A 23,092-nucleotide genomic window follows, 5' to 3' on the forward strand; every position below is an offset into this window, starting at 1 on the left:
CATCTGGTACGAGTAAAAGAAGGCGACGAATGGAAAACGACCTTCCGTACAAAATATGGACTATTCGAATACCAGGTGATGCCTTTCGGGTTGTGCAACGCGCCTGCTGCCTTCCAATTCTTCATGAACGATGTCCTTCGGGAACTCATCGATGTCTGTGTTGTCGTGTATATCGATGACATTCTGGTGTACTCCTCTTCGGAATCAGATCACAGAAAACATGTCAGGGCCGTCCTAGAGAAATTGCGCCAGCACAAACTGTTTGCAAAGCTGGAAAAATGCATTTTCCATACCACCGAGGTTGAGTTTCTTGGATTCATCCTGACACCTAAAGGGGTCCGAATGGACTCACGGAAAGTGGATGCCATCCTCAAATGGCCATCACCTAGTTCGGTGAAAGGTGTCCAAAGCATGCTTGGTTTTGCCAATTTTTATCGCAGGTTTATCCCGGAATTTTCACGTGTGGTGCAACCCATCACTGCACTCTTGCGGAAAAATAAACGTTTTGAATGGACCGAGGAAGCTGAACAGGCCTTTCAGGAATTGAAAGCTAAATTTACGTCTGCACCTATTTTGAAACACCCGCGTCCCAATCTCCCATATATAGTCAAAACCGACGCGTCCATCTTAGCCATGGGAGCTGTCCTGTCTCAGAGAGACCCCGAAACCAACCAACTGCACCCCGTAGCATTTTGGTCCAGAAAGTTCTCGCCGCCGGAGATAAATTATGCAATCACCGATAAGGAATTATTAGCCATTAAGTCCGCCTTTAAGGCTTGGCGGCATTATCTTCTTGGCGCCAGGCATACCATCACCGTGATCACTGATCACCGAAATTTACAATATTTAAAAACTGCCAAGGCTCAGTCTTCACGACAGCTCCGATGGGCTTTGTTCTTTGCTGAGTTCGATTTTGTAATCACTTACCGTCCCGGCTGTAAGAATGGCAAAGCGGACGCACTATCTCAAATTGGAATGGGGGAAATGGACACAAACTCAGAACCTGTGCCGATAATTCCCGAACAAAGAATTTTGGGGATAACCACTTTACAAACCCTTGAAGACATTCAAGCACGGGTAAAACAATTCCTGGACTCTTCAGCCTTGCAGGATTGGATCAAAAGGGGGTCTTACTTTTCAGTCAACGATGGCTTACCTTACTTCCAAGGACGCTTATTTTTGCCAGAAAAGGAATTGCAAGAACTGGTTATTTCTCGTCATCATGATACTCTGATGGAAGGACATCCTGGCATTGCCAAAACAGAGGAAAAAATTAAACGACAATTCTGGTGGCCTTCCTGGCGAAAGGATATTAAATCTTTCATGATGTCCTGTGGAGTTTGCGCCCAAAACAAAGGTCAAAAAACAAAACCCGCCGGTCTTCTTCAACCCTTAAACATTCCACCAGCACCTTGGCACACCTTGTCACTAGATTTTATCACGGACCTGCCCTCTTGTAATGGATACAATACTATTCTCTTTGTGGTGGATTTATTTCCCAAGATGGCCCATTTTATTCCGTTGAAAGGATTACCTTCAGCTTTTGTTCTTGCCAAGGAATTCCTCGAAAATATCATCCGTTTGCATGGATTCCCGTCCATACTAGTCTCCGATCGGGGAAGCCAGTTTATTTCTCATTTTTGGAAAAAGTGCTGTCAACTGGCACAAATCGACGTAAGACTCTCAACCAGCCACCATCCACAGACCGATGGTCAGACGGAGAGAACGAACCAGACCCTTGAACAATATCTACGATGTATGTTGCACCAATCGGAGGGTAATTGGAAGGATATTTTATGGGTGGCTGAATATGCATACAATAACTCGATACACTCTGGAACTGGTCAGAGCCCCTTTTATACCCTATATGGACATCACCCTCGTACTTCAGACTTGGACTCACCTTTGAGCCTTGAAATGCCTGCAGTGGACCATTTGCATTCTACGATTACTCAAGCCTTCAAGGATGCAACTGCACACTTACAACATGCGAAAGGGAAATACAAAAAGAATGCGGATCTGCATCGAAGAGAGGCGCCTCCATACCAAATAGGGGATCACCTATGGTTGGCTACCAAACACTTATCGCTCAAGGGACCTCAGACTTTTAATCCAAGGTATTTAGGCCCTTACTCGATCAAAGCTATAATTAACCCAGTGGCAGTCAAGCTAGATCTACCAGCTAACATGCGGATTCACCCCGTTTTTCATGTGTCACTTTTAAAACCAGTGCAACCAGGAACCAGATTAATAAAGCCACCAGAACCAATTCAGATAGATGGGGAGCCTGAATTCGAGGTGAAGAACATTTTGGATTCTAAGATCTCAAAATCAAAACTTTTCTATCTAATTGATTGGAAGGGGTACGGGCCTCAGGAAAGGTCTTGGGAACCCAGCGACCACGTACATGCACCTCGGCTAGTAAAAAGGTTACATCGGAATTTCCCAAACAATTCGAAACCTCCAGAGGGAACAACCTTGGGAGGGGCCTTGGGGGGGAGTGCTGTCATGATGCCTACCCCCGGAGCACCAGGCCAGGCCCAGCACCCCCGGGAGCAGGCATCATGCCCCCGGGTAAAAGCCCAGCGGCCCCTTATAGGGGCTCTTTGGACTCTGTCCTGGCGCCTTTGGCGCGAGGCTCATGTTGGACATCAGTCCTGGCGCCATAGGCGCCAGGCTCATAAAGGAAAGTGTTTGGTGCACTTACCTGATGCAGACCATGCTGCATACTCATCTGATGCAGACCATGCTGCATGAAGACCCAAGCCAAATGAGGCTTAGGAGGGACTATTTTACTGAAGGGACTATTTTGTTACTTGGTTGGGGCTGTGGAAGAATACTTACCTAGGACTTCTTCCAAGGCTATTTAAGCCACGCCCGGACAGCCACACGTGCTTCGCTTTGTTCTGCATCCCAGCAGCTGAACGCTCACCGTGTCTGCTCCTGCACCTGGACTCCAGCCACGCCCGCCTCGAACCTGGAACACCTGTAAGGAAAGAAGAGAAGAGAAAGGTGAAAACCAAGAACTTATTCAAACTTCTTACCTGCATCCGGAATCTTCACGCAAGCATTCTTGAAGAAAGACTTCCATTTAAAAGCATCGCGTTGCTCGCTGCAGCGCTGCGCTTCACTCACCTGTCCTCGAGACATCTCCCGGCTCCATCGCGGCTGTCAGCACCGGTCGCCACATCTCTGCACCTAGGGGAGAGAAGAAGAGACAAAAGGTGAGCAGAGGGAATACAGGAGGAAAGCCGAATTTTCAGCCATAATACTTACCGGCTTTTCTTGGTGAACCATTCCACATTTTGGGTCGGCGCCGCTTCGTTGGCAGGTACCGCACCCCGGCCCCTATGGGGAAAGGACAAAAGACATTACTGGGGAATTATAAAGACATTTAGAGGGGTCGCCCTCATCACTAACTCACCTGATTTTACCATCGGCAATTTAACCCCTCAACGCATCGCCTTCGTTCTGCACCTGAAATAAAGGACAGATCACAGGTTAGGAAGACAACATAAAAAGAGGCTCACACTTGAACCTTTGAATCTTCATACTTACGCCGTATCGCTCAGAAAAGTCAAGTGGATTTTGCCAGCGCCATTCTGAAAACCAGTGAAGTAACTGGACGAACGCGCACCCCTGCACCAGAAGCAGGATGGAGAGTTCATCCTTCCAAACCATAAGGTGAGCTTAAACCGGGGTTTTGGAGGAAGTCAGAGTAGAACGAAGGGGGAAAGGGGGGAGCAAGCACACTATTCTGCAGACAGTTAATCCCCTTTCTCATCTGCAGAAGGATATTCCTACGGGCCAGACAAGCAAGATTTGGGGGTCCTGTTCAATCGGTGGTCCGAGTTCTGCGCATCACGCTTGAAGAGGCCACAGCAACCCAGACTAGACCAGCGCCTCCGTGGGAGCCAGGTGAGCGTTACAGCTGTCCCTATTGTTAGAAGACATGTCGAGTGATGCCTCTGAGCCTTTGAACCTAATGAACCATGAGGAAGTAGGCATGCACTATTTTCTTGCAAAATCACCTGGCCCTGGACACTATCTTGGCCTTGCAGGGAGGAGGAGTGTGCACCGTGTTTGGTTCTCAATATGGCACTTGCATTCATTATGATTCAAGTATCTCCCACATACGTAAGTGTGCATGTGCCATCCCACGAAAAAAATACTGATACATGCTTATGCTTGTGTGGCTAGTTTACCAGGCCATTAGGCTCTTTAAGAGCTTTCATAATATGTGGTTTTCTGATTTTATTTCTAATTGATATTTATTGTGCATTCCTACTTGTGAAGTGTGCATTCAGTTGCACCTGCAAAAGCATTTTAAATGCAGCAAATATTCAGGAGAAATAAATGTTAATGAAGTCTTGAATTGATAAATGTTACGAGAAGAGAAAAACAAATATTTACTGCACTTTTTATATTCTGCTGCGTTTGCACAATTATAAATATATAATTGTAGACTGTTTACATTCCATGAACCTAAGGAGGACACATTGGCCCTCATTACATGTTTCCTGGAAAAACTGGTAATTCCGGTGTGCCGATATTACTGTTTCCGGCTGGCTGACTGCCGGAATTACCAGCACATTATAGGTCCGCGGGTGCGCGCACACCCCCTGCCGGAAACTGTAATACTGTGCGCCGGAATTACTGGCATCAACACCAAAGTACTGGTGTTTCTGCCAGAAATGTGCTGGAAATACTGAATACCAGCACCCACTGCCGGAATTACCAGCGCCGGAAATGGCATAATTGCAAGAACATGAGGCTCAATGGCAGCCATTTAAAAATCTCAATCCACTTTAAATCCGCACTTCCTGCTGCCATCCGCCCTATCTGAGAGGGCAAGCATGCAGGAAGTGGGAAATCAAGAGTCCTGGAGGTCCGGCTTCGCAAGCCGAATTTGCAGAGCCGAAGCTGGCTGCCCTTGCAGGCAATGTGGTAATGCACCTCTTTGGGGCTGAAAATCACAGGACCAGCCAGAGCAGGAAGACAGCTATCTGGCAGGAGGTGGCCGACAAGGTCACAGCTGTGGGGACTGTCCTCCCGCATACCACGTGACTGCCACAAGGACTGGGGCGGCTGAGGGTCCGGAACACTCATGCCCCGGGAGGAGGCGTGCAGCTCCATCTTGCACATGGAGGGCATAGAGGGAGTCGGGCAGTAGAGGCCGGAGCTGGAACCCAGGTTGATGGTGGTAAGTACAAAAACCCCATGTAGATGGACATTTTGAGTCCAAATACATGCATCCTCAGGCAGAGAAACACCAAATGGGCAAAGGAACAGGCCCAACACTTGTCAGCAAATGGGCCAATCACACACAAGCCATGGGTTGTGGGCAGATGTAGCCATCTACAAGCATGTTATTTATTTATTTGTTCATTTGTAAAGCGCACCTAACCCAAAGGTATCTGGGTGCATTGCTTGAAAGATTACAGTGTTGGTACAAGCATGAAAGACATTACATTACAATAGTGGTACGAAGAAGCATTCCTGACAGAGGCATTTATATGATATGATATGATAGTTTATTTATATAGCGCCTATACACAATGTTTTCAAAGCGCTGCAAGGGAGGGAACAAGGGAAAAACAATGACATTCTTACAGGCCGGCTATGAACAGTAAGGATGTGAAATTAACTATCGTACTCGGCCTGACGACATTTCAGATACTGCAAGAGCTAAAACATAGATAAGGAAGGGAGGGGGAGATTGAGAAGGAAATGGAAACAGACAGGCGACTACCGTACTAGGCCTGACGACATTTCTGGTAGAGCTGGAAAAAAAACAAGAGGTGAGGGAGAGGGGTGCAGAAAGGTAGGGGAGGAACAAAACAAGCGACTATCATATTAGGCCGACGACATTTCAGATAGTGCTCGAGGGGGGTTGGGGAGGAAAAAAACAGTAAGGGGTGGGAGGAGGAGACAGACAAGGTTGCTTTCATACTAGGTCCAGGGACAATTCTGATAGAGTAAGTGCATAGAAGAATGTAAGGGGAGGAGATAGGAAAAGGGATGAGGGAAAGGAGGAGAGAACAGAGAGTTAGCAGTCAAAAGAGTGGAGAAGCAAGAGGGGAGAGTGAATACAATTGCAGAAGTCAGTAGTAACACATAATGTTGCAAGCCAGGATACAAGATGAAGATGGGAACAGCATGATTCAGGGCCACCATGAGTACAAGATGCAAAAGAAGTTGAGCATGAGAGTTGAGAAAGGGTGACGCACCATGAATGAATGAAGTCCATAAAAGTCAAATCCAGCATTGTCCACAAGACGGTGATGGTGGAACCAGAATGTATCAGGACAGACTCCTGCAGAAATAGGCTTGAGTGGGGTGAGGGGGGAGCAGGGTAGAAGAATCAAGCAAACCAGGCAACACCTGTGTGCGAGAATTTCATGAAATTACAGGTAGAAATACGGACAAAAGGAAGACATTACCGTTCATGTGCAAAGAGACAAGTTTTCACATTTTTTTCTGAAGGTCCAAAAGGACGGTTCTGCTCTTAGAACTGGGGGCATAGAACAAGGTTTAGCAGCTAGTACCGGGAAGCTGTTACCCCCCTGCTTTTTGTGATTTGAATCTAGGGATCTTTAGCAAGTTTGCATGTATAAACCGGGTAGGTCTATTCGTTTGGTTTTTGTGAATTTGTCAACTAGGTATTTTGCGGCTGTGTTTGAGAGGCACTTGTGTGTCAGAAATAGTGTTTTGAAGGTATTTCTATCCTGGATTGAAAGCCAATGGATGTTTTGTTTTACTGGGGTAATGTGGATTGCTCTTGGGATATTAAGTGCTGCTCTTAAGGCATTATTTTGTAGCACCTGTAGTTTTTTCACATTGCTACTATTCGTTCCTACATATAGGGCATTACAATAGTCTAGCCTAGATAATATGAGTCCTCTGGCCAAGTTAGTGAAACTCTCTGAGGAGAGGAAGGGTCTACAGGCATTGAATAGTTTGGAGGTGTAGGCTGTTGCTGATGCCGTAGCATTAACTTGTCTTGTGAGGGTAAGAACTGAGTCTAGGTAGATACCTAACGTTTTCACTTCTTTGGAGACTTTGATAGTGATGTTGTGGATGTTAAAGGATTTGAATTGGTCCTCTAGTTTGTTTAGTTTGTTCAGCAACCCGATAAGGAGTAACTCTGTTTTATCGTCGTTAAGACAAAGGCCATAGATAGCCATCCACGCTTGTATAGTTTGGTATATTTCATTGAGTAGTTTGGAGTCTATGTCGTAAGAGCCTGTGATGGGAATGAGGATTTTGGTGTCATCCGCATAATTTGTGTAGGTGACACCCAAGTCATACAAGTGGTCAAAAAGAGGCTTTGTGGATATCTTATACAATGTAGGGGAAACACAGGAGCCCTGCGGAACTCTGCAGGATACTGGGGCAGTTCCAGCGGATGCTGTTGGCACGAATACCCTCATTGTTCTGTTAGAGAGGCAGGACTGTATCCATAGAAAGGCTTTTGTGGAGAAGTGGGCTGCAGTGGTCAAATGTTTGCAAAAGACTTTATGGTTGACCAAGACAAAGGCCGCTGATAGGTCGAGAAGAAGGAGGAGCGCTAAATTGTCATTATCTTTTAGTTCATCCATTTTTATTTTTAAATCTATAAGTGCTGATTCAGTTCTGTGTAACCAAAATGAACTGCCCCAAACATGGACACATGATGAGCACCCATGTGTGTCAAGGGAGAACAGGACAGGAATTGTAGGCCCACCGCACACACACCAACAAGCCACCTTAGCAGACCAACAGTCAATTTGCCCTCTCAGCACAAACATGTAGTAGCACACATCGGAGCAAACAGACCAAAGAAATAGCATGACAACAGCAGGGGACACACAATGTAGCATGAGTGTAATGCAAGCCTGCAGATGTGACTCCCAGAAGACTAACAGCATGCTCATCTCACACCAACAGGCACATCCTCTGACAGTGACACGCCTGGACCACCGTAGGGCTCAGCACATACGGGCAGACCTGGGAAGGCTGCACCATTGCCACCCCCTATGCCCGCACCACTGCCTCCTGCGCCTGCACCACTGTCAGCTGTGCAACCACTGCCAGCTGTGCTACCACCAGCTGTGCAACCGCCGCCAGCTGTGCTACCACCACCACCAGAACCACACCTGTGGTCAGTGGCCCCACCGTCCCTCATGTGCTATGGGCACACATGCCACCAGGCCATCGTGGCCAGTACGCACATCAGAAGAGGATGATGACCACACCCCCTAACCGACCCTGTCATTCAGCCCAGCAACACTGCACAGGCCCCCATCCTCCACCCATGCCCAACATCCGGGGCATGGATGTGCAGCTCTGTGCAATGGAGGACTGCCACAGGGCGATGACAGAACTTTCCCAGCAGCAGCTCAATTAACTGCGGCTGCTGCATGAGTACATCCAGTCCAGCAGCCACAGGAGCGCACGGGCACAAGGCCGTAGCACCTCTGCCCGGCTCATGCTGACAGAAAGGGTCTGCTAGGGGAATGAGGGGATCCCCGCCATGGCTTAGTCTCTCTCACACACCCTGCAAGTCACCCTAGAGAACTTGCGGGCCCAGGGGTCTGACCCGCCATTGACCTTCACTACCCCTGGGAGCTCGCAGCAGGGCAGCCCAAGGTTCCAGCAAATTTCCTCGACACCTGGGCCAGCCAAGAGCCCTGTGATAAAGAGGCAGCGAAAATTACTCTTGAAGTGGCACATTGGTTGACTTTGTGACTATGGGGTGATGGGGCAGAGGGGTGTGTGGGGGCGGGGGGGTGTGGTGAAGTTGTGTGTGGGGATGGGGTGTGTGGGGAGTCGGTTGGGGTGGGGGGAATGGTTGGAGAGCACATAGTGTTGTATTTTGAATGTATTGTTCAATACATAATAGGTTTCACTTGAAGAAATGAGTGGACATTCCTTATTTTGGTGCAAGTATTTATTGTGTGTGTGTGCATCATATGCAGTAAGGTGCAAGGGAAGTGCAGAGTGAAAGGGGTACTCAGAAAAAGTTGAGTTCTTGACAGGACATGCGCCCACCCCTGGCTTCCATGCTCACATGCATGTGACCGGCTGGCACTGCGACATCATCATCATCAGCATCATCCTCTGGAAGAGGAATGTCCAGATTTCGTTGTAGGGGTATGTTGCGTCTAATGCAGATATTCAGCATCATTGCACAGACCAGGACTATCTGCCCCACCTTCTCTGGCCTGTACATGAGCACACCCGCAGACCGGTGTAGGCATCTGAAATGTGCCTTCAAAAGCCTGAAGGTTTGCTCGATTGTCACCGTGGTCCTCACATGCGCCCTGTTGTATGCCATTTCCTCCTGTGTCTGGGAATTCCTCAGAAGGTTCATCAGCTACAGAAGCAGCGGGTATCCTGAGACACCTGCAAGGGGTAAGGACTGTAAGGAACTCATGGTGGCAACAGTAAAGTCAGACACAAGTGATCACGATTCAAGGGTGTTTAAACAATAAATTTAGGGTGGAATATCGCCTAAGCTAAACTTAAATCTAAGATGGGAGCAAGCGTCGACCATTAAATGAAAATAAGGCAGTCCTTGTGGCGTTGTGTCAAAATAAAGGGCCTATACTAATGAAAAACATATTGCCAATTCTTTACAACTAATTACACAAAGAGTGTGGGATAGGGTTTCAATAAAGAAAGAAGTGTTGCAAATAATAAGTCAGGATGTGATTGCCAGAGGTCTCCCTTCCCGGCATTTTGAGCACGGGAAAAGGTGGGACCCTGGAGCACAGCCCAGCACACGCTCAAGCTTTCCCAACACAAGCCTACAGTTTCGTGTTAGCTATCAGGTTCTTCGATGGCCAAGTCTCTTTGCAATAAAAAAAGTTCTGCGTCACGTATACCTTGGGTGATGGCTTCACCCCTGGGTCCCCCTCTTCCGGGCGTAGACCCTTCACAATAGTGTATTCAACAATTTGACGAAACAGTTCCTTTTCCAATGAATCTTTCGGTGATAACTTCCCACCCCGGATCTCCCACTTTCGGGCTCGGACCCCTTCCAGAAGCTAGCCTCCCTCCTTCGGGTTCACTGTGGTTTTTCTTACTTTCACGAATCACAATGTCTTTTTAAACAGTTCTTTGGGCTTTGGCCCCTTTTGTCAGCTTCTCTCTGCCGGGTTCACTCTCGGCAACTTTTACAACACACTGCTCATGCGCTCATCTCACCAAGCTGGTCCCATTTCCCTTAGCTTTGCAATCATCTGTCAGTCAAAGACTTTCAACGGTACAGAGGATTTTACAAGACCACTGTATGACCACTTTGACCTCTTCGCGCCCATTCCCAAGGGCTTCTGGTTACGGTTATCTTTCTACCATCGGGTAATCGCCCAGAGTTTCCTGCCTGAGCACCCACGTGGTGCCAGCCTCCTCTGTTGCTGGTTTTACCCCTCTTTAGCTTTTCAAAGTTCTATTTAGCCGTCAGTTGTGTGTGATTCTGGTCAATTGCCTGACTTTGCCTGACCTTTGTATTGGGACATGTCAGGTAAATGGCTCTGGTGTTAGTCTGTTGTCTTCTGTGTTGTGCAAAAGTGTTTGTGTCGGAAAAGGGGCAGGGTAGTGTTTTGGAATATCCTACGTGGTAGGAAGGGGAAAAGGTGAAAAGGTCTCCAAGGAACCCCCTCCCCCCCATCCAGGTGATCCTTTCTCACTGGTCCACCCCAGGAACTGGATCCAATAGCGATGGCATGTCTTGGCCACCTGGATGATAGATCCCCAGTGACTAGCTAGGGAGACACCTTCAGGTTTCTCACATACCCTTCCTCCATGCTATGTAGCCACATTTGTTTCACAGGGGAACTGGGAAAGAAAGTCTACATTTCCCTGGTCTTTTCCTTTTCTGTGTTCCACAGTGAAACATTAGGGTTGTAGGTCTAAAAAACCATTGCATGACCCTAGGGTTGGAGCCTTCGCATTGGCTAATCCAAACTAGTGGTGAGTGGTCTGTAACGAGTGTGAACTTTCTTCCCAATAGGTAGTACTTAAGACGTATAATGGCCCATTAGATGGCTAGCGCCTCCAGTTCCAATATGTAATAATTGATTTCCTGTGAGAGCAGATTGGGACTGGTGATTAATATGGGATGTTCCAATCCATCGCAAACCTCGGACAGGATGGCTCCTGACCCTGTAAGGGAGGCATCTGTAAGACAAACTCCTTAGAGAAGTCGACTACCTTTAGGATTGGATCCTGACACAGCATCTGCTTCAAAGTGTTATAACAGATATCATCCTCGTCATTCCAATGAAGTTTCTGGGGTTCGGCATTCTTAGGTTTATCTGTCAGCCCGGCTGTTTTGTTCGAAAAGTTGGGAATAAACCTTTGGTTGTATCCTATTAACCATAGAAAAGCTCTAAGATCTCTCTTGGTCTTGGGAGTTGGTGTATCTAAGACGGCTTTTACCTTTTCATGTTGTAGTTGTACATTACCGTTCCCTATGAAGATGCCAAGATATTTTATGGCTGATTGGGCCAATCTGCAATTAGCTGGATTAGCAGTTAGGCCAGAGTTTCTGAGGACTTTCATGATGGTATAAAGATGGAAGAGATGATCCTCCTAAGTCTTACTATAAATTACGATATCGGCAAAATAAGCCCCACAGAAATAAGAATAGCATTGTAGGATTTGATCCATCAGGCATTGGATAGTGGCTGGCGCACCATGTAGACTGAAAGGTAGGACTTTAAATTGGAATAATCCTAGCAGTGTTGAAAATGTGGTCTTTTCCTTATCTGGTCCATATACGGGAACTTGCCAGTACCCCTTAGTTAAATATACGGTAGATAGAAAGGAGTCTGCTCCGAGTTTATCAATGAGGTTGTCGATGCATTGCATGGGGTAGGCAGCGATATCCTATATGGTATTAACTTGAGGGAAGTCAATACAGAATCTCCAGAAACAGTCATGATAGTGTGGACAGATGAGAAGAAAATGAACCAGATTCTCATCTAACCCTGCAGATTCTCATCTGTCCTTGTCTTACAGTCACATTTACCAGAGCCCTTCATCCAACTCAGCCTTTTAGACAGAGACAGTCTGGTTCGGACTGGCCTATAGGGCAATGCCCGAACCAAAAACACAAAATGCTATTGTGGCCCAGTTTTATTTGGTCACAGTGGGCCACTATTGTGTCCCGTGTGGGCCAGTTTGATAAGTTACTTAAGCATGCAGCTAGTAGTTTTGATCAGTGTTACTGAATAAATATTCTTTAAAATGCACAATTTGCATCACATTTTATCAAAAACCTCCCCCTTGGGTACTATTCAAACAGTCTTGCCATTTGCAACTGTGGGCCACTTTGTCATTGGTGCAGAGACAATTGTATGCGCCAGTCCGACTCTGGAGGCAGTAGATTTAAAAGTGCCAGAATTGGCAGCCTTCCGCCTGCTGTTGAGTTGATTTTAGTAATCAGGGCTGGTCCCAACTTAAACCATTTCCAGATCGAGTACTACGCCAACGATGGTAAGGATTTAGAATTTACCAGAGTCGAGGTCCTTTACCTTTAGCCAGGAGAGAATACTTGCCTTAGCTTGCTTCAGTGCGCCTGGCTCACAGGATTCTCTGAACATGACTGGGGCGCCTGCCAGAGGCTGTGCCCGGTTCTGAACCACTCATGTTTCAGTGCACTCGCGGAGGCCTCCAACTCTAGGAATCCAGCAGACACGCCAGCGTTGGCAACAAAGCCTAATTTGAGCCTTACCCAGTATGATAGGAGTTTTGATTGTACTAAAAAGTTAACGCCCCAAACTCCCAACTCCACCCTCAAAGCGCCACTTGGATAACCAGGTGGCAGCCCAAGCAGCTGTCTCAGAAAACAGTTCTAAACAACATCCAAGGACTTAGAATCCTAGTGGCCCCAGACTTTGCTTTCATACAACATTAGGGATGCAACCGTCAGCCTATAAACCTTCAAACATTTAGCCAGTTCCTGGGCCCATACAGATGATAAAATCACAATAGGGCCCTGAACCTGAGGGCTGCTCTTTCTGCTTGATATTTTATGTGGCTATCCCATCTACCAGTTCTGGAGAACAATAGGCCTAAATACAAATACATTTCTATTTCTTCCAGTTGCTCCCCCTTTATGTTCCAACTACTAGATTTGGGTCGCTTGCCAAATATCATGATTTTAGATTTCTTTTTATTTAATTTGAATCTGTTATTCTCAAAAAATGTATTAGCATATACTAAACCCAATTTGAGGGTGCTCGGAGGTAAGAGCGGTGCACAGTGTTATCGGCATACAGTAATGTGCTATATACTCCACCCTCCCCAGTTTCCACCCTCCCCAGTTTGGGACAGAGGATTCCACCATCTGCTTTGCCCGGATCAAAATCAGCCATAAACAGAGTGAACAGCAGAGGGCCTAGTGGGCAGCTTTGTTTTAACCCCTTATTGGTGTTAAATACTCCCCCCTTGCCTTGTGCACCAGACTGCCGCCTTGGTATCCATGTAATAGACCAGAAATCATTTTCATCAACCCTACTCGGACCTCCATTCTGTCCAACTTATACCAGACAGCCACCCTGTCGATTGAGTCAAAAGCTTTCTCGAGGTCCAGGAAGGCTGCATACAAGGTCCCCCCCCCCCTGATCTTGCAGATTTACTAATAAATGAACTCGGAACAAAGCATTGATCAGTGGTTGAAAAACCCTGTCTGAAATCTGCTTGGAAATATTGCAAAACATTGTTCTCTGCAACCGAATCCTCCAGCTGGGAAAGAATACATTTCAAGAAGATTTTCAGGAAAATGTCTAGTAGGGAAATGGCTCTATAATGGTTCAGGTCGTCGACCACACCCTTTTTGACAATTGGGACCATTATCGCGCACCTCCAGAGGGCAGGCGCCTCAGCACCCTCTGACACCATGTCAAATAAACTGATTGAATCCGGCACCCACCATTCTGGGACACCCCAGAAAACTTCTGAGCTCACCCCATCTGGCCTCCGACTTTGCCACGTTTCATTTGACCAGTTACCCCTGAGATTTCTGCATTCGAGAACTTTGTTTCTCAGTCAATATCTTCCACAGTGCCCCTGGGGTCGCTTCGAGACTTGTCAAAGAAAATCAGTTGAAAATGCAATATCCAAGTATCTCTGGAGATTGCCCCTTCGGCGGCTCTCTGACCCATGTGGCTACCTTTTGCCACCAGTTTCCCAAAACGTTTAAGATCACTAATAGAGACTGCTGTTACCAGGAGATGCCACTGAGTCTCTATTTAATCTTGCCTTTTGTTTTTGATACATTTTTATATACACCTTTCAACAGGTGGATTTGGCCTGCCAAATGATTCCCACTCCTGATTGCATTGTTTAGGATGCCCTTGGGTTTTCTACAATCAGCATCAAACCAGGTAGCATGTGCATGAGAAAGGGGATAACTGTTAAATTCCCTGTGTCTCCTCCTCTTAGTTTACCATGGATCCTCTCAGCCAAGCAGGTACATTTTACAACCAACTCCTCTCCCTTAACATTGTTAGAGAGTGTTGAATCTCGAATAGCTGTGATGTTGTCTGTGGCCAGACACTTTCCCACTTGTATTCTACTCGGGTGACCAAAAGATTGATTACTCTACTACTCTCTCTATCCCCTGTTCCAATGATCAGAAGCTGGGCTTTAAATAGATCAACAGATGGGGTCAGTGGGCAATGGTCACTCTCCGACCTATCTTCCACCCTAAAATCTCTAACCTGATTAAAAAGGAAACCAAAATTAATGAGTAGATCCCTCTTCTAAACGTGGACTTGGGCAGTGTATCGCCCATTACTCGCACGTTCAGTTCCACCAGAAAAAAACCAGGCCATGAAATCGACCAGGAGCCTTCCTCTCCAGAGCCCCCTTTCCGGAGTGTCAAAAATAGCACTTCTCACCAGAATCCCACATGAGTCTTCCACAAAACGTGCTTCCTTATGTCTCATATGCATGGGACCAAGTTTCATGTTCAAATCCCCCCCATAATGAGTAAACTACAAGTCTCCCCCTCAGTCGAGACCCCGGTTAAAACGTCTCTCAATTCCCTCAGCATGATAGCATCCTGTTTTGGTGGTGAATAAATGTTCAGCACAAATATCTTGGAACCCGGCTTCATACTGGACACAAGAAGTACTATCACTATAGATTGCAAATTGGAGTAGCACCTGATTATTCATAGCTCATTCTGTGCCTGAACCAGGGTGATTAGAGCTTCCTTATTCCAACTCTCACGCTTTTCTCGGCCCTTTTTTCAGGTGCGACACACATATCTGATCTTGGCACTGCCTTTTTGTCCAGTGGCCCAGGGGTCAATTGGGAAGGTCTAGGGGTAGTAGAGGGGGAGCCAGGGGTGGCATTTGCTACCGCTGGCTACCCCCAAATGACGTCCCTTGATCCAGAAGCTCTCGCAAGACCCACTCTCCACACACAGCCAAGCGCAATCTGTGAAATTGCATCTTGCATCTGGGAGGGTTGGCAGTCAGTGGTTGTTCAATGGAAAAAGTGTAGGTGCGTGTGGTAGCCTATGCTTAAGTGCAGTCATGTACCCGAAAAAGGGGATGTCTGTCATGTATTCAGGAAGCCATCAATTCAACTCCATGACATGAAGAGAGTGATCCTAATTGGCCTAGGAATAGCCCAACTGCTGGCCTTGGTTTATCTGCTGCCATTCCAGCCCCTTTGCAATGAGCGCCGGAATAAGAGAGCTAGGGTTTGCTTGCGCAAATTGATATCACATGTATTTTCTTTCTGTGTCATAATATTTCCACTTCCTCGATTACTCAAATGCATGATTCTAAGTCCTCTCTGATATTCTGATGTTCTTTATCTTTCCAGGTCCGAGGGGCTTTAAATGCAGTGAGATTCCTGTCTGCCGGACCTGGGGGTAAACCGCAGCCCGTCGTGACTCACAGCTGTGGGAACCATGGACAGGCGCTCTCTCTGGCAGCCCGCATGAAAGGTACAATCATGAATTTATTCTAGAGCATCCCTATGAAAATGTTATGTTATGTTGATTTAAACCGAGCACCGCTACCACCCAAGGGCAGTCTCGAGGCGCTCACGTGGCTCTGCAAGAAAGAGGACAGGGTTGGTTAGTGAGGGAAGAGTGGTGGGATAGGTCCAGAACCAAGAGAAACTTACGTCTGTGTGTGTTGGCTTGCAGATGGTTGGTTGCGTGCACTGATTTATGGTATACGTACGGGTAAGATCCAATGCCTGGGTTGTTTCTATGTAACTGTTTGTTATGTAGGAGCGTGTCCGTGTGTTTTATGTGGTTGGATGGTATTTTAGGTGGTGAGCACTGGCTTGTTGCATCTGTATGGTTAAACTGCAGTGTCCAGGTTTGTCGTTGTAAGCTTGTGTTAGTTGTGTTGGGTGTGTGTTAGTGTATAGGTTAGTTAGCCCATTGGGCGTGTATAGTGTTTGGTGTTGTGTTTGTTGGAGGAGGCAGGAGTGGATTGGTTAGTAAATTGTCTACTCTTAAGTTCTTCTATGTGGCTAATCTACACAATTCTATACAGTGAAATAGTCAGAGTAGTTTCACCTGCTTAATGTTCCACCAACCTCCCCGGCTCATTTCCCAGCCACATTGGGAGCCATTTTCTAAGTCTGCGTAGCATAGAAAAGGATGCTAAAAATAGGAGTGGTGCCTTTCAACCTGTCTTAACATCTGTTTTTATGCTCTGGGGTATTTTCAAGGTCTTTTGAGGCGGTGAAGTGGAGGGGGCATGGAAGTGGAGTACGTTTCCATCTCTTCTTTCCACTCCGGCTCCAAAACCCATTTGGATTTATGCCAACGTGGTGTTTTAATACTGGTGTGAGACCAATTGATTCCTAAGGCATCCAACGCTTTAAACACATGCTAAAAAGAGTAGAGGATTCCATAGGAATCCATTGTGAATGCAATGTGCGGTGCGTAAATGGTGGGCAGCATTTACACTATTTGCACTATGAAGTGCAAAAAAAGGACTACAGAAGGTTTTGGCTGCTGTCAGTCCTTCTTTTCACATTTTGTTGTGCAAATAACGAAAATTGCAATTTCATGCTCTCTAGAATAGCACTATGAGTAGGCCCAAGCTTGGTGGTAGCTGGGAGTTTTTGCCATCCCACTCCCAGCAGGCCTTAAACTGGACTGGCAAAAGAGGCAATAACCTTTATGGCATGGCGTCTTCATTGGTTTTGAGCAGTCATTTATTATCGTGAAACTGTGGCAGACACAGTATTGGTACATTGGCAGTTGGTTAGTCAGATGTAGTTCACAAAGAGAACATTTCACATTATCGAAAGGGTATATCCAGAGGAGAGTTTAATGTTACCTGCAGTTTTCCCAAGTCAGGTGTGAGAGTGAGAGTCTCGGCCATTTCTGGCTTTTCTGCCTCCATCACTTTGCATGCTGGTACTTGTGGTATTCATTTCCCACTACGCATGCAGGACTGAAAGCACTATCAAAATGTAAAGGCTGACATGAGCTTAGAAGGCAGGCCTTGCAGAACATCTTAAATCTGCACAGTACAACCTGAGAGCATTGTTAAAATATTTTCTACTAAAAAGTTAATGATGCATATCAAAAACAACGGACAGCTAAAATAGTTGAACCATTTACTGGGGGCCATGTTGCGGTCACGCAGATCGTTAAAAGTGGCGCTACACTTGTACTACTAGACATACGCGTAGTGATGGCTGCCTGCCACCAAACTTTGGTCTTTTTTACGGCGGAATGCAAATGTGCAGGACCTTCTGACCTGCACATTTGCATTCCGCTGTGTAAATGAATAACCTGGGCATTTTTCCATTCGTTATGCCATATACATCACCAATTACTCATTCGCATATGCCCCTTTCCTTCCCTTCCAGTAAGGTGCAGAATGAGACATGTTTCCTTTTTTTTGGCATAAAAAGGCAGCAGATTTATTTTCACATATTTAATAACCACAGCAAACAGATATTGAAAATAGCTCCAAAGGTGCAGCGGCTGCTCCATATCCTGCTTCCCCATTTTCTCCATGTCCATAATAGGCCCAACTCCCCCAAGACCTTCGAGTCTGAGAACCGCCTGCCCGTGCAGGTATTTCTGGACTGGGGGAGCGCAGTTTGTTGGGGGGAAGGTGAGCCCTCATTGCTACCAGTAGACGTGCCCGCCGTTTTAGGCTCCCAGGAGGCGCTGGTCCGAACTAGCAAAGCCCCTTCCGGTTTAGCAATGGCTAATTCTGAGTCTATCTCTTATCATTGGTCGCCAAAACACTGCCACGCCAAAGGTGAGTTACCGCCCACCGCCGCTCCACCATCCCCTCCCTCCCCCTGGCTCCCCCTTTTCCTCTTTCACAGCTCCGTTAGTTTAGTGCACACATTCCATAAAAATAATTACATTCCCAGCGTTGATAAATGCACTCCGTCTTTTAAGTAGTACTCCGGGGACTTTAGGTTGATCAATCCATGTCTGATGTGAGGGAAACCTCTGCCCTTGCAAAATTTAGCCATAGCACAATTCAACTTCCTCCTTGAATTTTCCACCGCTGCGTGACTTTCAGCACCCCTCCATTCCTGCCTTGGAATGATTTCCGACCGTACGATCTCCGTCTCCCCCAACTTTGCTGACAATTCCTGCAAAGAAGACATCATTTCCCTCAACAGGCTCCCTCTCCCCCCAAACTCCCACCAGAACCTCTGGCTTTTGCTGCTTACCCAGCAGTTTGTGCACATGCCCCTGCAATTGTGCCCATTTCATACCTGGCACCCCGTGGCACCGTAGCCGGTATTCACCGGCGGTCAACTCCTCCTGTTTGGCCGTCCAGCTTGTCCCGGCCCTTTGGACACAAATGAATGGCCCACCACCCAAACGGACCGCCGCCTTCTTTTTGTCGCCGCTACCAAGGAGGAGATGAGAGGGAAGCTGTTAGTACTATATCTTTTCAGGCCTGATGTACCTTTTAAAACATCCTGATTTCCATCCTCCTATCTGCTTGATTGCATCGGCTCCTAAACCCATCCCTGCTGCTGAAGTGGCCGCCCCTATCCTGAAGGAATGGGTCCCAAACACCCCGATTGAAAACACGGCTTTCCCCAATGCCATGTCCATGAGCCTCCTGAACTGGAAGCAGCTCAAAGCTGCTCCATTGCCATGCACTCGAAATGGCGCCCCAATTCCTTTGAGAAGCCTTATTTGCAGGTAAGCTGCCACGCACCCCACCGGACAAACTGCGCTGCCCCGAGTGCCCCCCAGCGTGATCATTCTGCCCTTGCCTTTCTGATCAGTTTTGGATTTTCTAATTAAGATGCTCACCTGTTCTCCCTCCATGCGTTCATCGCTCATCCTAAGAAAACCAGAGCCCTTGCCCTCTTTATTTTTGGGCACCAACACGCTTACCCTTAGTGCCCCAAAGAACGCCAACGAGCAGGCCGCCGAGAACAAGACCCTCTCATACTCAGGCATCTGATCATCTTGTGCAACTTTCCTACATCGATAGGCCGCCGTTCATCGGGTTTGGTCTTAACCTGCTTAGCCCAACCCCTCATAGCCATAACAATGTAATGTTCCTTAGTGGGATCGGCCTTGCCTCCCAACTTGTAAAAGTGTGCAATTGCAGCCAGGTGGTACACCACCCAAGATCTGGACCTCCCTTGCTGCCAACACCACCCCACAAAGGCCTGGACTGGCAATTCCTTTTGAGTTTCTGGCAAGGTGTTGCTCTGAAAGGCTAAGAAACGCTCCCAGCACCCTTTGTATCTTCTTTCAGTGTCTGGTGCCAGTGCGGTGTTGATTAATGAACTCAGATCTCCCCAATCATGCCCCACCATTGTGTTTGGAAAGGTGTCATTGTCGCGCTTGCCTCCGAAGGACTTTCCCGAAACCTTGCCCACTGCAAACGAGAAAGAGAATCAGCCGCCACATTTTTAACCCCAGGGATATGTCGTGCCCTCACCTCTGTATTCGGTTGTAGCATGCTCCTTGTGAGCTCCCTAAGCAGTTTAAGCACTCTGCCCTTCTTGCACGTGCCTTGATTCATGATCTGCACCACCGCCAAGTTGTCTGACCAGATCATCACCTTCTTGTCCTGCAGCTGCCTGGGCCACAATTTAAATGCCACTATAATTGGAAACAGTTCTAACAATGTAATATCCCTGGTGATCCCATCCTCCTGCCACTTTGTATGCCCTGGTTGCCCGCACCATCTACTCCCCAGAATTGCTCCAAAACCTAATGCACCAGATGAGTCAGTGAATAGTTTGAGGCCCTTGCCGCCCCCAACTCGTCTCTCCAGAGCAATACACCATTAAAGTTCTCCAAAAAAGCATCCCACATCCTGAGGTCCTCCTTGACCTCTGCCCCCAATCGTACATGTTGCCGTGCATGCTGTAACCCCACAGTTTTCAGTTCAACACTTCTTGCAAACACCTTCCCCGCCGGAACGACCTTCCCTGCAAAATTCAAATTGCCAGCCATTGACTGAAGCTCCCTCAGCATGGCTTTCTCTTTGCCCAACATTCCCGTAATCACCTGTTTCAGTTGCAATACTTTGTCCTTCGGCAGTCTGCATTCCCCAAAAAGGTCAATGTTGTGACCGGACCGACCGTCTTCCCTCTGGCCACAGGTACCCCCAACTCTGCCATCAACTCTTGAAATATCCCCATGAGTACCTCACAATCATTTGTCCCTTTTTTCAGATAAACAAGAAGTCGTCTAGGTAGCGTAGCACCCCCCTGGCCTTGGACCTTTGCCGTATTGTGAATTCCAAAAAGCGGATGAATTTTTCAAAATAAGAGCATGAAATCGCACCACCCATAGGTAGACACTTGTCATAAAAGTATTCTTGGAGTACCTTGAAACCTAGCAGGTGTTAGCTATCCTTATGTATCGGCAACAGCCGGAATGCAGACTCTATGTCCGCCTTCCCATGAGGGCCTCCCCCCCCTCTGTTGCTTTCACCATTTCCACTGCCTCATCAAATGATGCATAATGCACCCTGCATTGCTCATCAGAAATGCCATCATTCACTGACTCACCCTTGGGGAAGGAAAGATGTTGAATCAATCTGTACTGGCCCACTTCCTTCTTGGGCACCAAACCCAGAGGTGATACCACAACGTTCTCCAGGGGAGGAGAGGAGAAAGGGCCCACCACCCCCCCCCCAACTGCAATTCCTTACCCACTTTCCGCACCAGTACCTCCAGGCATTGCCAATGCCGACTTTAAATTGCATGCCTCTCTTGGTCCCATGTTCCCAGTGAAAGGGATCTTAAACCCCCACCTAAAACCTTCCCAAAGAATTTTAGCATCACCCCTGTAATGATATGCATTTAAAAAAGGAATCATGGCCTGCAGTCGTATCGGTGTGGGTAAGTGATTTTTAATCATTTGTAAGGGTAGGAGGAATTTTTGTGGGAGACCAACAAGTGAGCCTCTGCGCCTTATATTAATTTGTAGTTCTACAAGAGGTGTTGCATGGATATGGAAGTTATACGGAGAATTGAATTCCTCTACGCCGTTAGGCAATAGTCAAAATTAGACATTCCATATATTCACATGCGCCATCAGGCCATCAGGGCTGTTATTTCGAGCTTCAAATCATAATCAAATGTCCAAATCCAGACGCGGTCTACACACGGAGACGAGTGGGATCACAATGAACATATCTAAGGAGGGATTTGACCCATGAAATGAAACCCCGTATGGATTTGGACATTTGATTATGATTTGAAGCTCGAAATAACAGCCCTGATTTGAAAAAGACTCTGAAACACGTGTCATCTTAAAGGGCAATGTTTTGATAATTGACCAATAAAAAACCTTGTTGAGTCAAACTTACCTTTTGTGGTGCATATGAATATATGGAATATCTAATTTTGATTTTTAATCATGCTTGGCTTTTTCTTTGTGTTTGATACTGCTCCTCTGCTTCCCCTCTCCGGCTGGGGAGCTGCGCCCCCCTGAACTTTTGCCCTTTGCGTGCTTGAACCTACACGCATTCCCTAGGTGCATTTACCCTCGGCAAAGAACCAGCATTCAACTTGCTCCCCCTGGAAGCTGGAACGGTTGTTCCAGGAGGAGTTCCCTCGAAAAGACCCCCTGCCTCTGTGAGAGTAGGACCCTCTGCTTTTCCCGTACTGTGGCCTTTCTCCCTGGACCTTCTCCCCCAGTGGCCTAGGCGGTACCATTTTATCTGTGTACCCGCCCACATCCAATTCATCCCAGGTCATTGCCGGCCACACTTGCATCTTGAGTCTAAAACCCCTGTCATAGTTAATCCAGGCATCACCACCATGTTTTAGGTACTGCTCATGAATGTACTGCTCGTACGCGATCATTGCCACCCCATCATGTGGGAACTTCTCTAACATGATGGTAGCATACATTCGAAAGGCCCTCAACCAGTTATGAATCGTGGCCTACACCCTAGGTCTCTCTCTCTCTCCTACTTTTCCCTTTCCCTCTCGGTTAACTCCCTTAGACCTTCACCCAGCGGATCCATCCCCACTAGATCCAGGATTTCCAGCAACTCTTTATGCCATACCCTCTCCTTGTATGCTAAGGGGATGTGCCACACTAATGCATTTACTGCCACCCTAGCTGGTGCAAATCCTGGCATAGGCCTCCCTTATGCCCTGACATTGTTTGACCCTTGCTCTTGCGCCTGCCCTGTAGCTGGTGTCACCATTGCCAATCTTCCCTGGCCCTCCATCCCCGTTGGAAGATTGCCAGGCTTACCCCCTTCTATTGTGGACCCTTGCCCCCACCAAGGTGCTCCTAAGGGCTGCACGCCAGCTGTAGCTGGCATCCCCTGTGGCAACTGCCCTGCTCCAGCCACCTGGCCTGCCCTAGGTGTCGGGACTGCTCGGCCCTCGGCTACCACTCCCTGACTTGTGGCCATGGTACCCCCATGTTGATGGACCGCCTCAGCGTCCCTACCCAGCTGGTTGAACGCATTGATATTATTACATAGCATCTGTTTACTCGCCCGATTTCCCTATGCTTGCATACATTGCATGAACATACCTCTAAACATCTCCAAGGTGGTAGGACCCTCTGCTGCTACCGCCGATGTGGCTACAGGTGCGTTGAGGGGGCCTCCCCAGTTCCTTGGAACCACAGCAGGTACAGGCG

General features: G+C 47.4%; 1 protein-coding gene across 1 annotated transcript in view; it reads left to right on the forward strand.

Annotated features, from left to right (window-relative positions):
• LOC138488409 (serine racemase-like) overlaps positions 1 to 23,092 on the forward strand; it is a 227,582-nt gene that overhangs the window by 92,933 nt on the left and 111,557 nt on the right. The window contains exon 3 of the mRNA XM_069615349.1: positions 15,829 to 15,952. Within this exon, the coding sequence (XP_069471450.1) occupies positions 15,829 to 15,952 (124 nt within the window). The remainder of the gene's footprint in view (positions 1 to 15,828; positions 15,953 to 23,092) is intronic.

This window comes from Ambystoma mexicanum, chromosome 9 (genome assembly GCF_040938575.1).
Source record: "Ambystoma mexicanum isolate Mex_15411 chromosome 9, UKY_AmexF1_1, whole genome shotgun sequence".
NCBI classification, from domain to species: Eukaryota; Metazoa; Chordata; class Amphibia; order Caudata; family Ambystomatidae; genus Ambystoma; species Ambystoma mexicanum.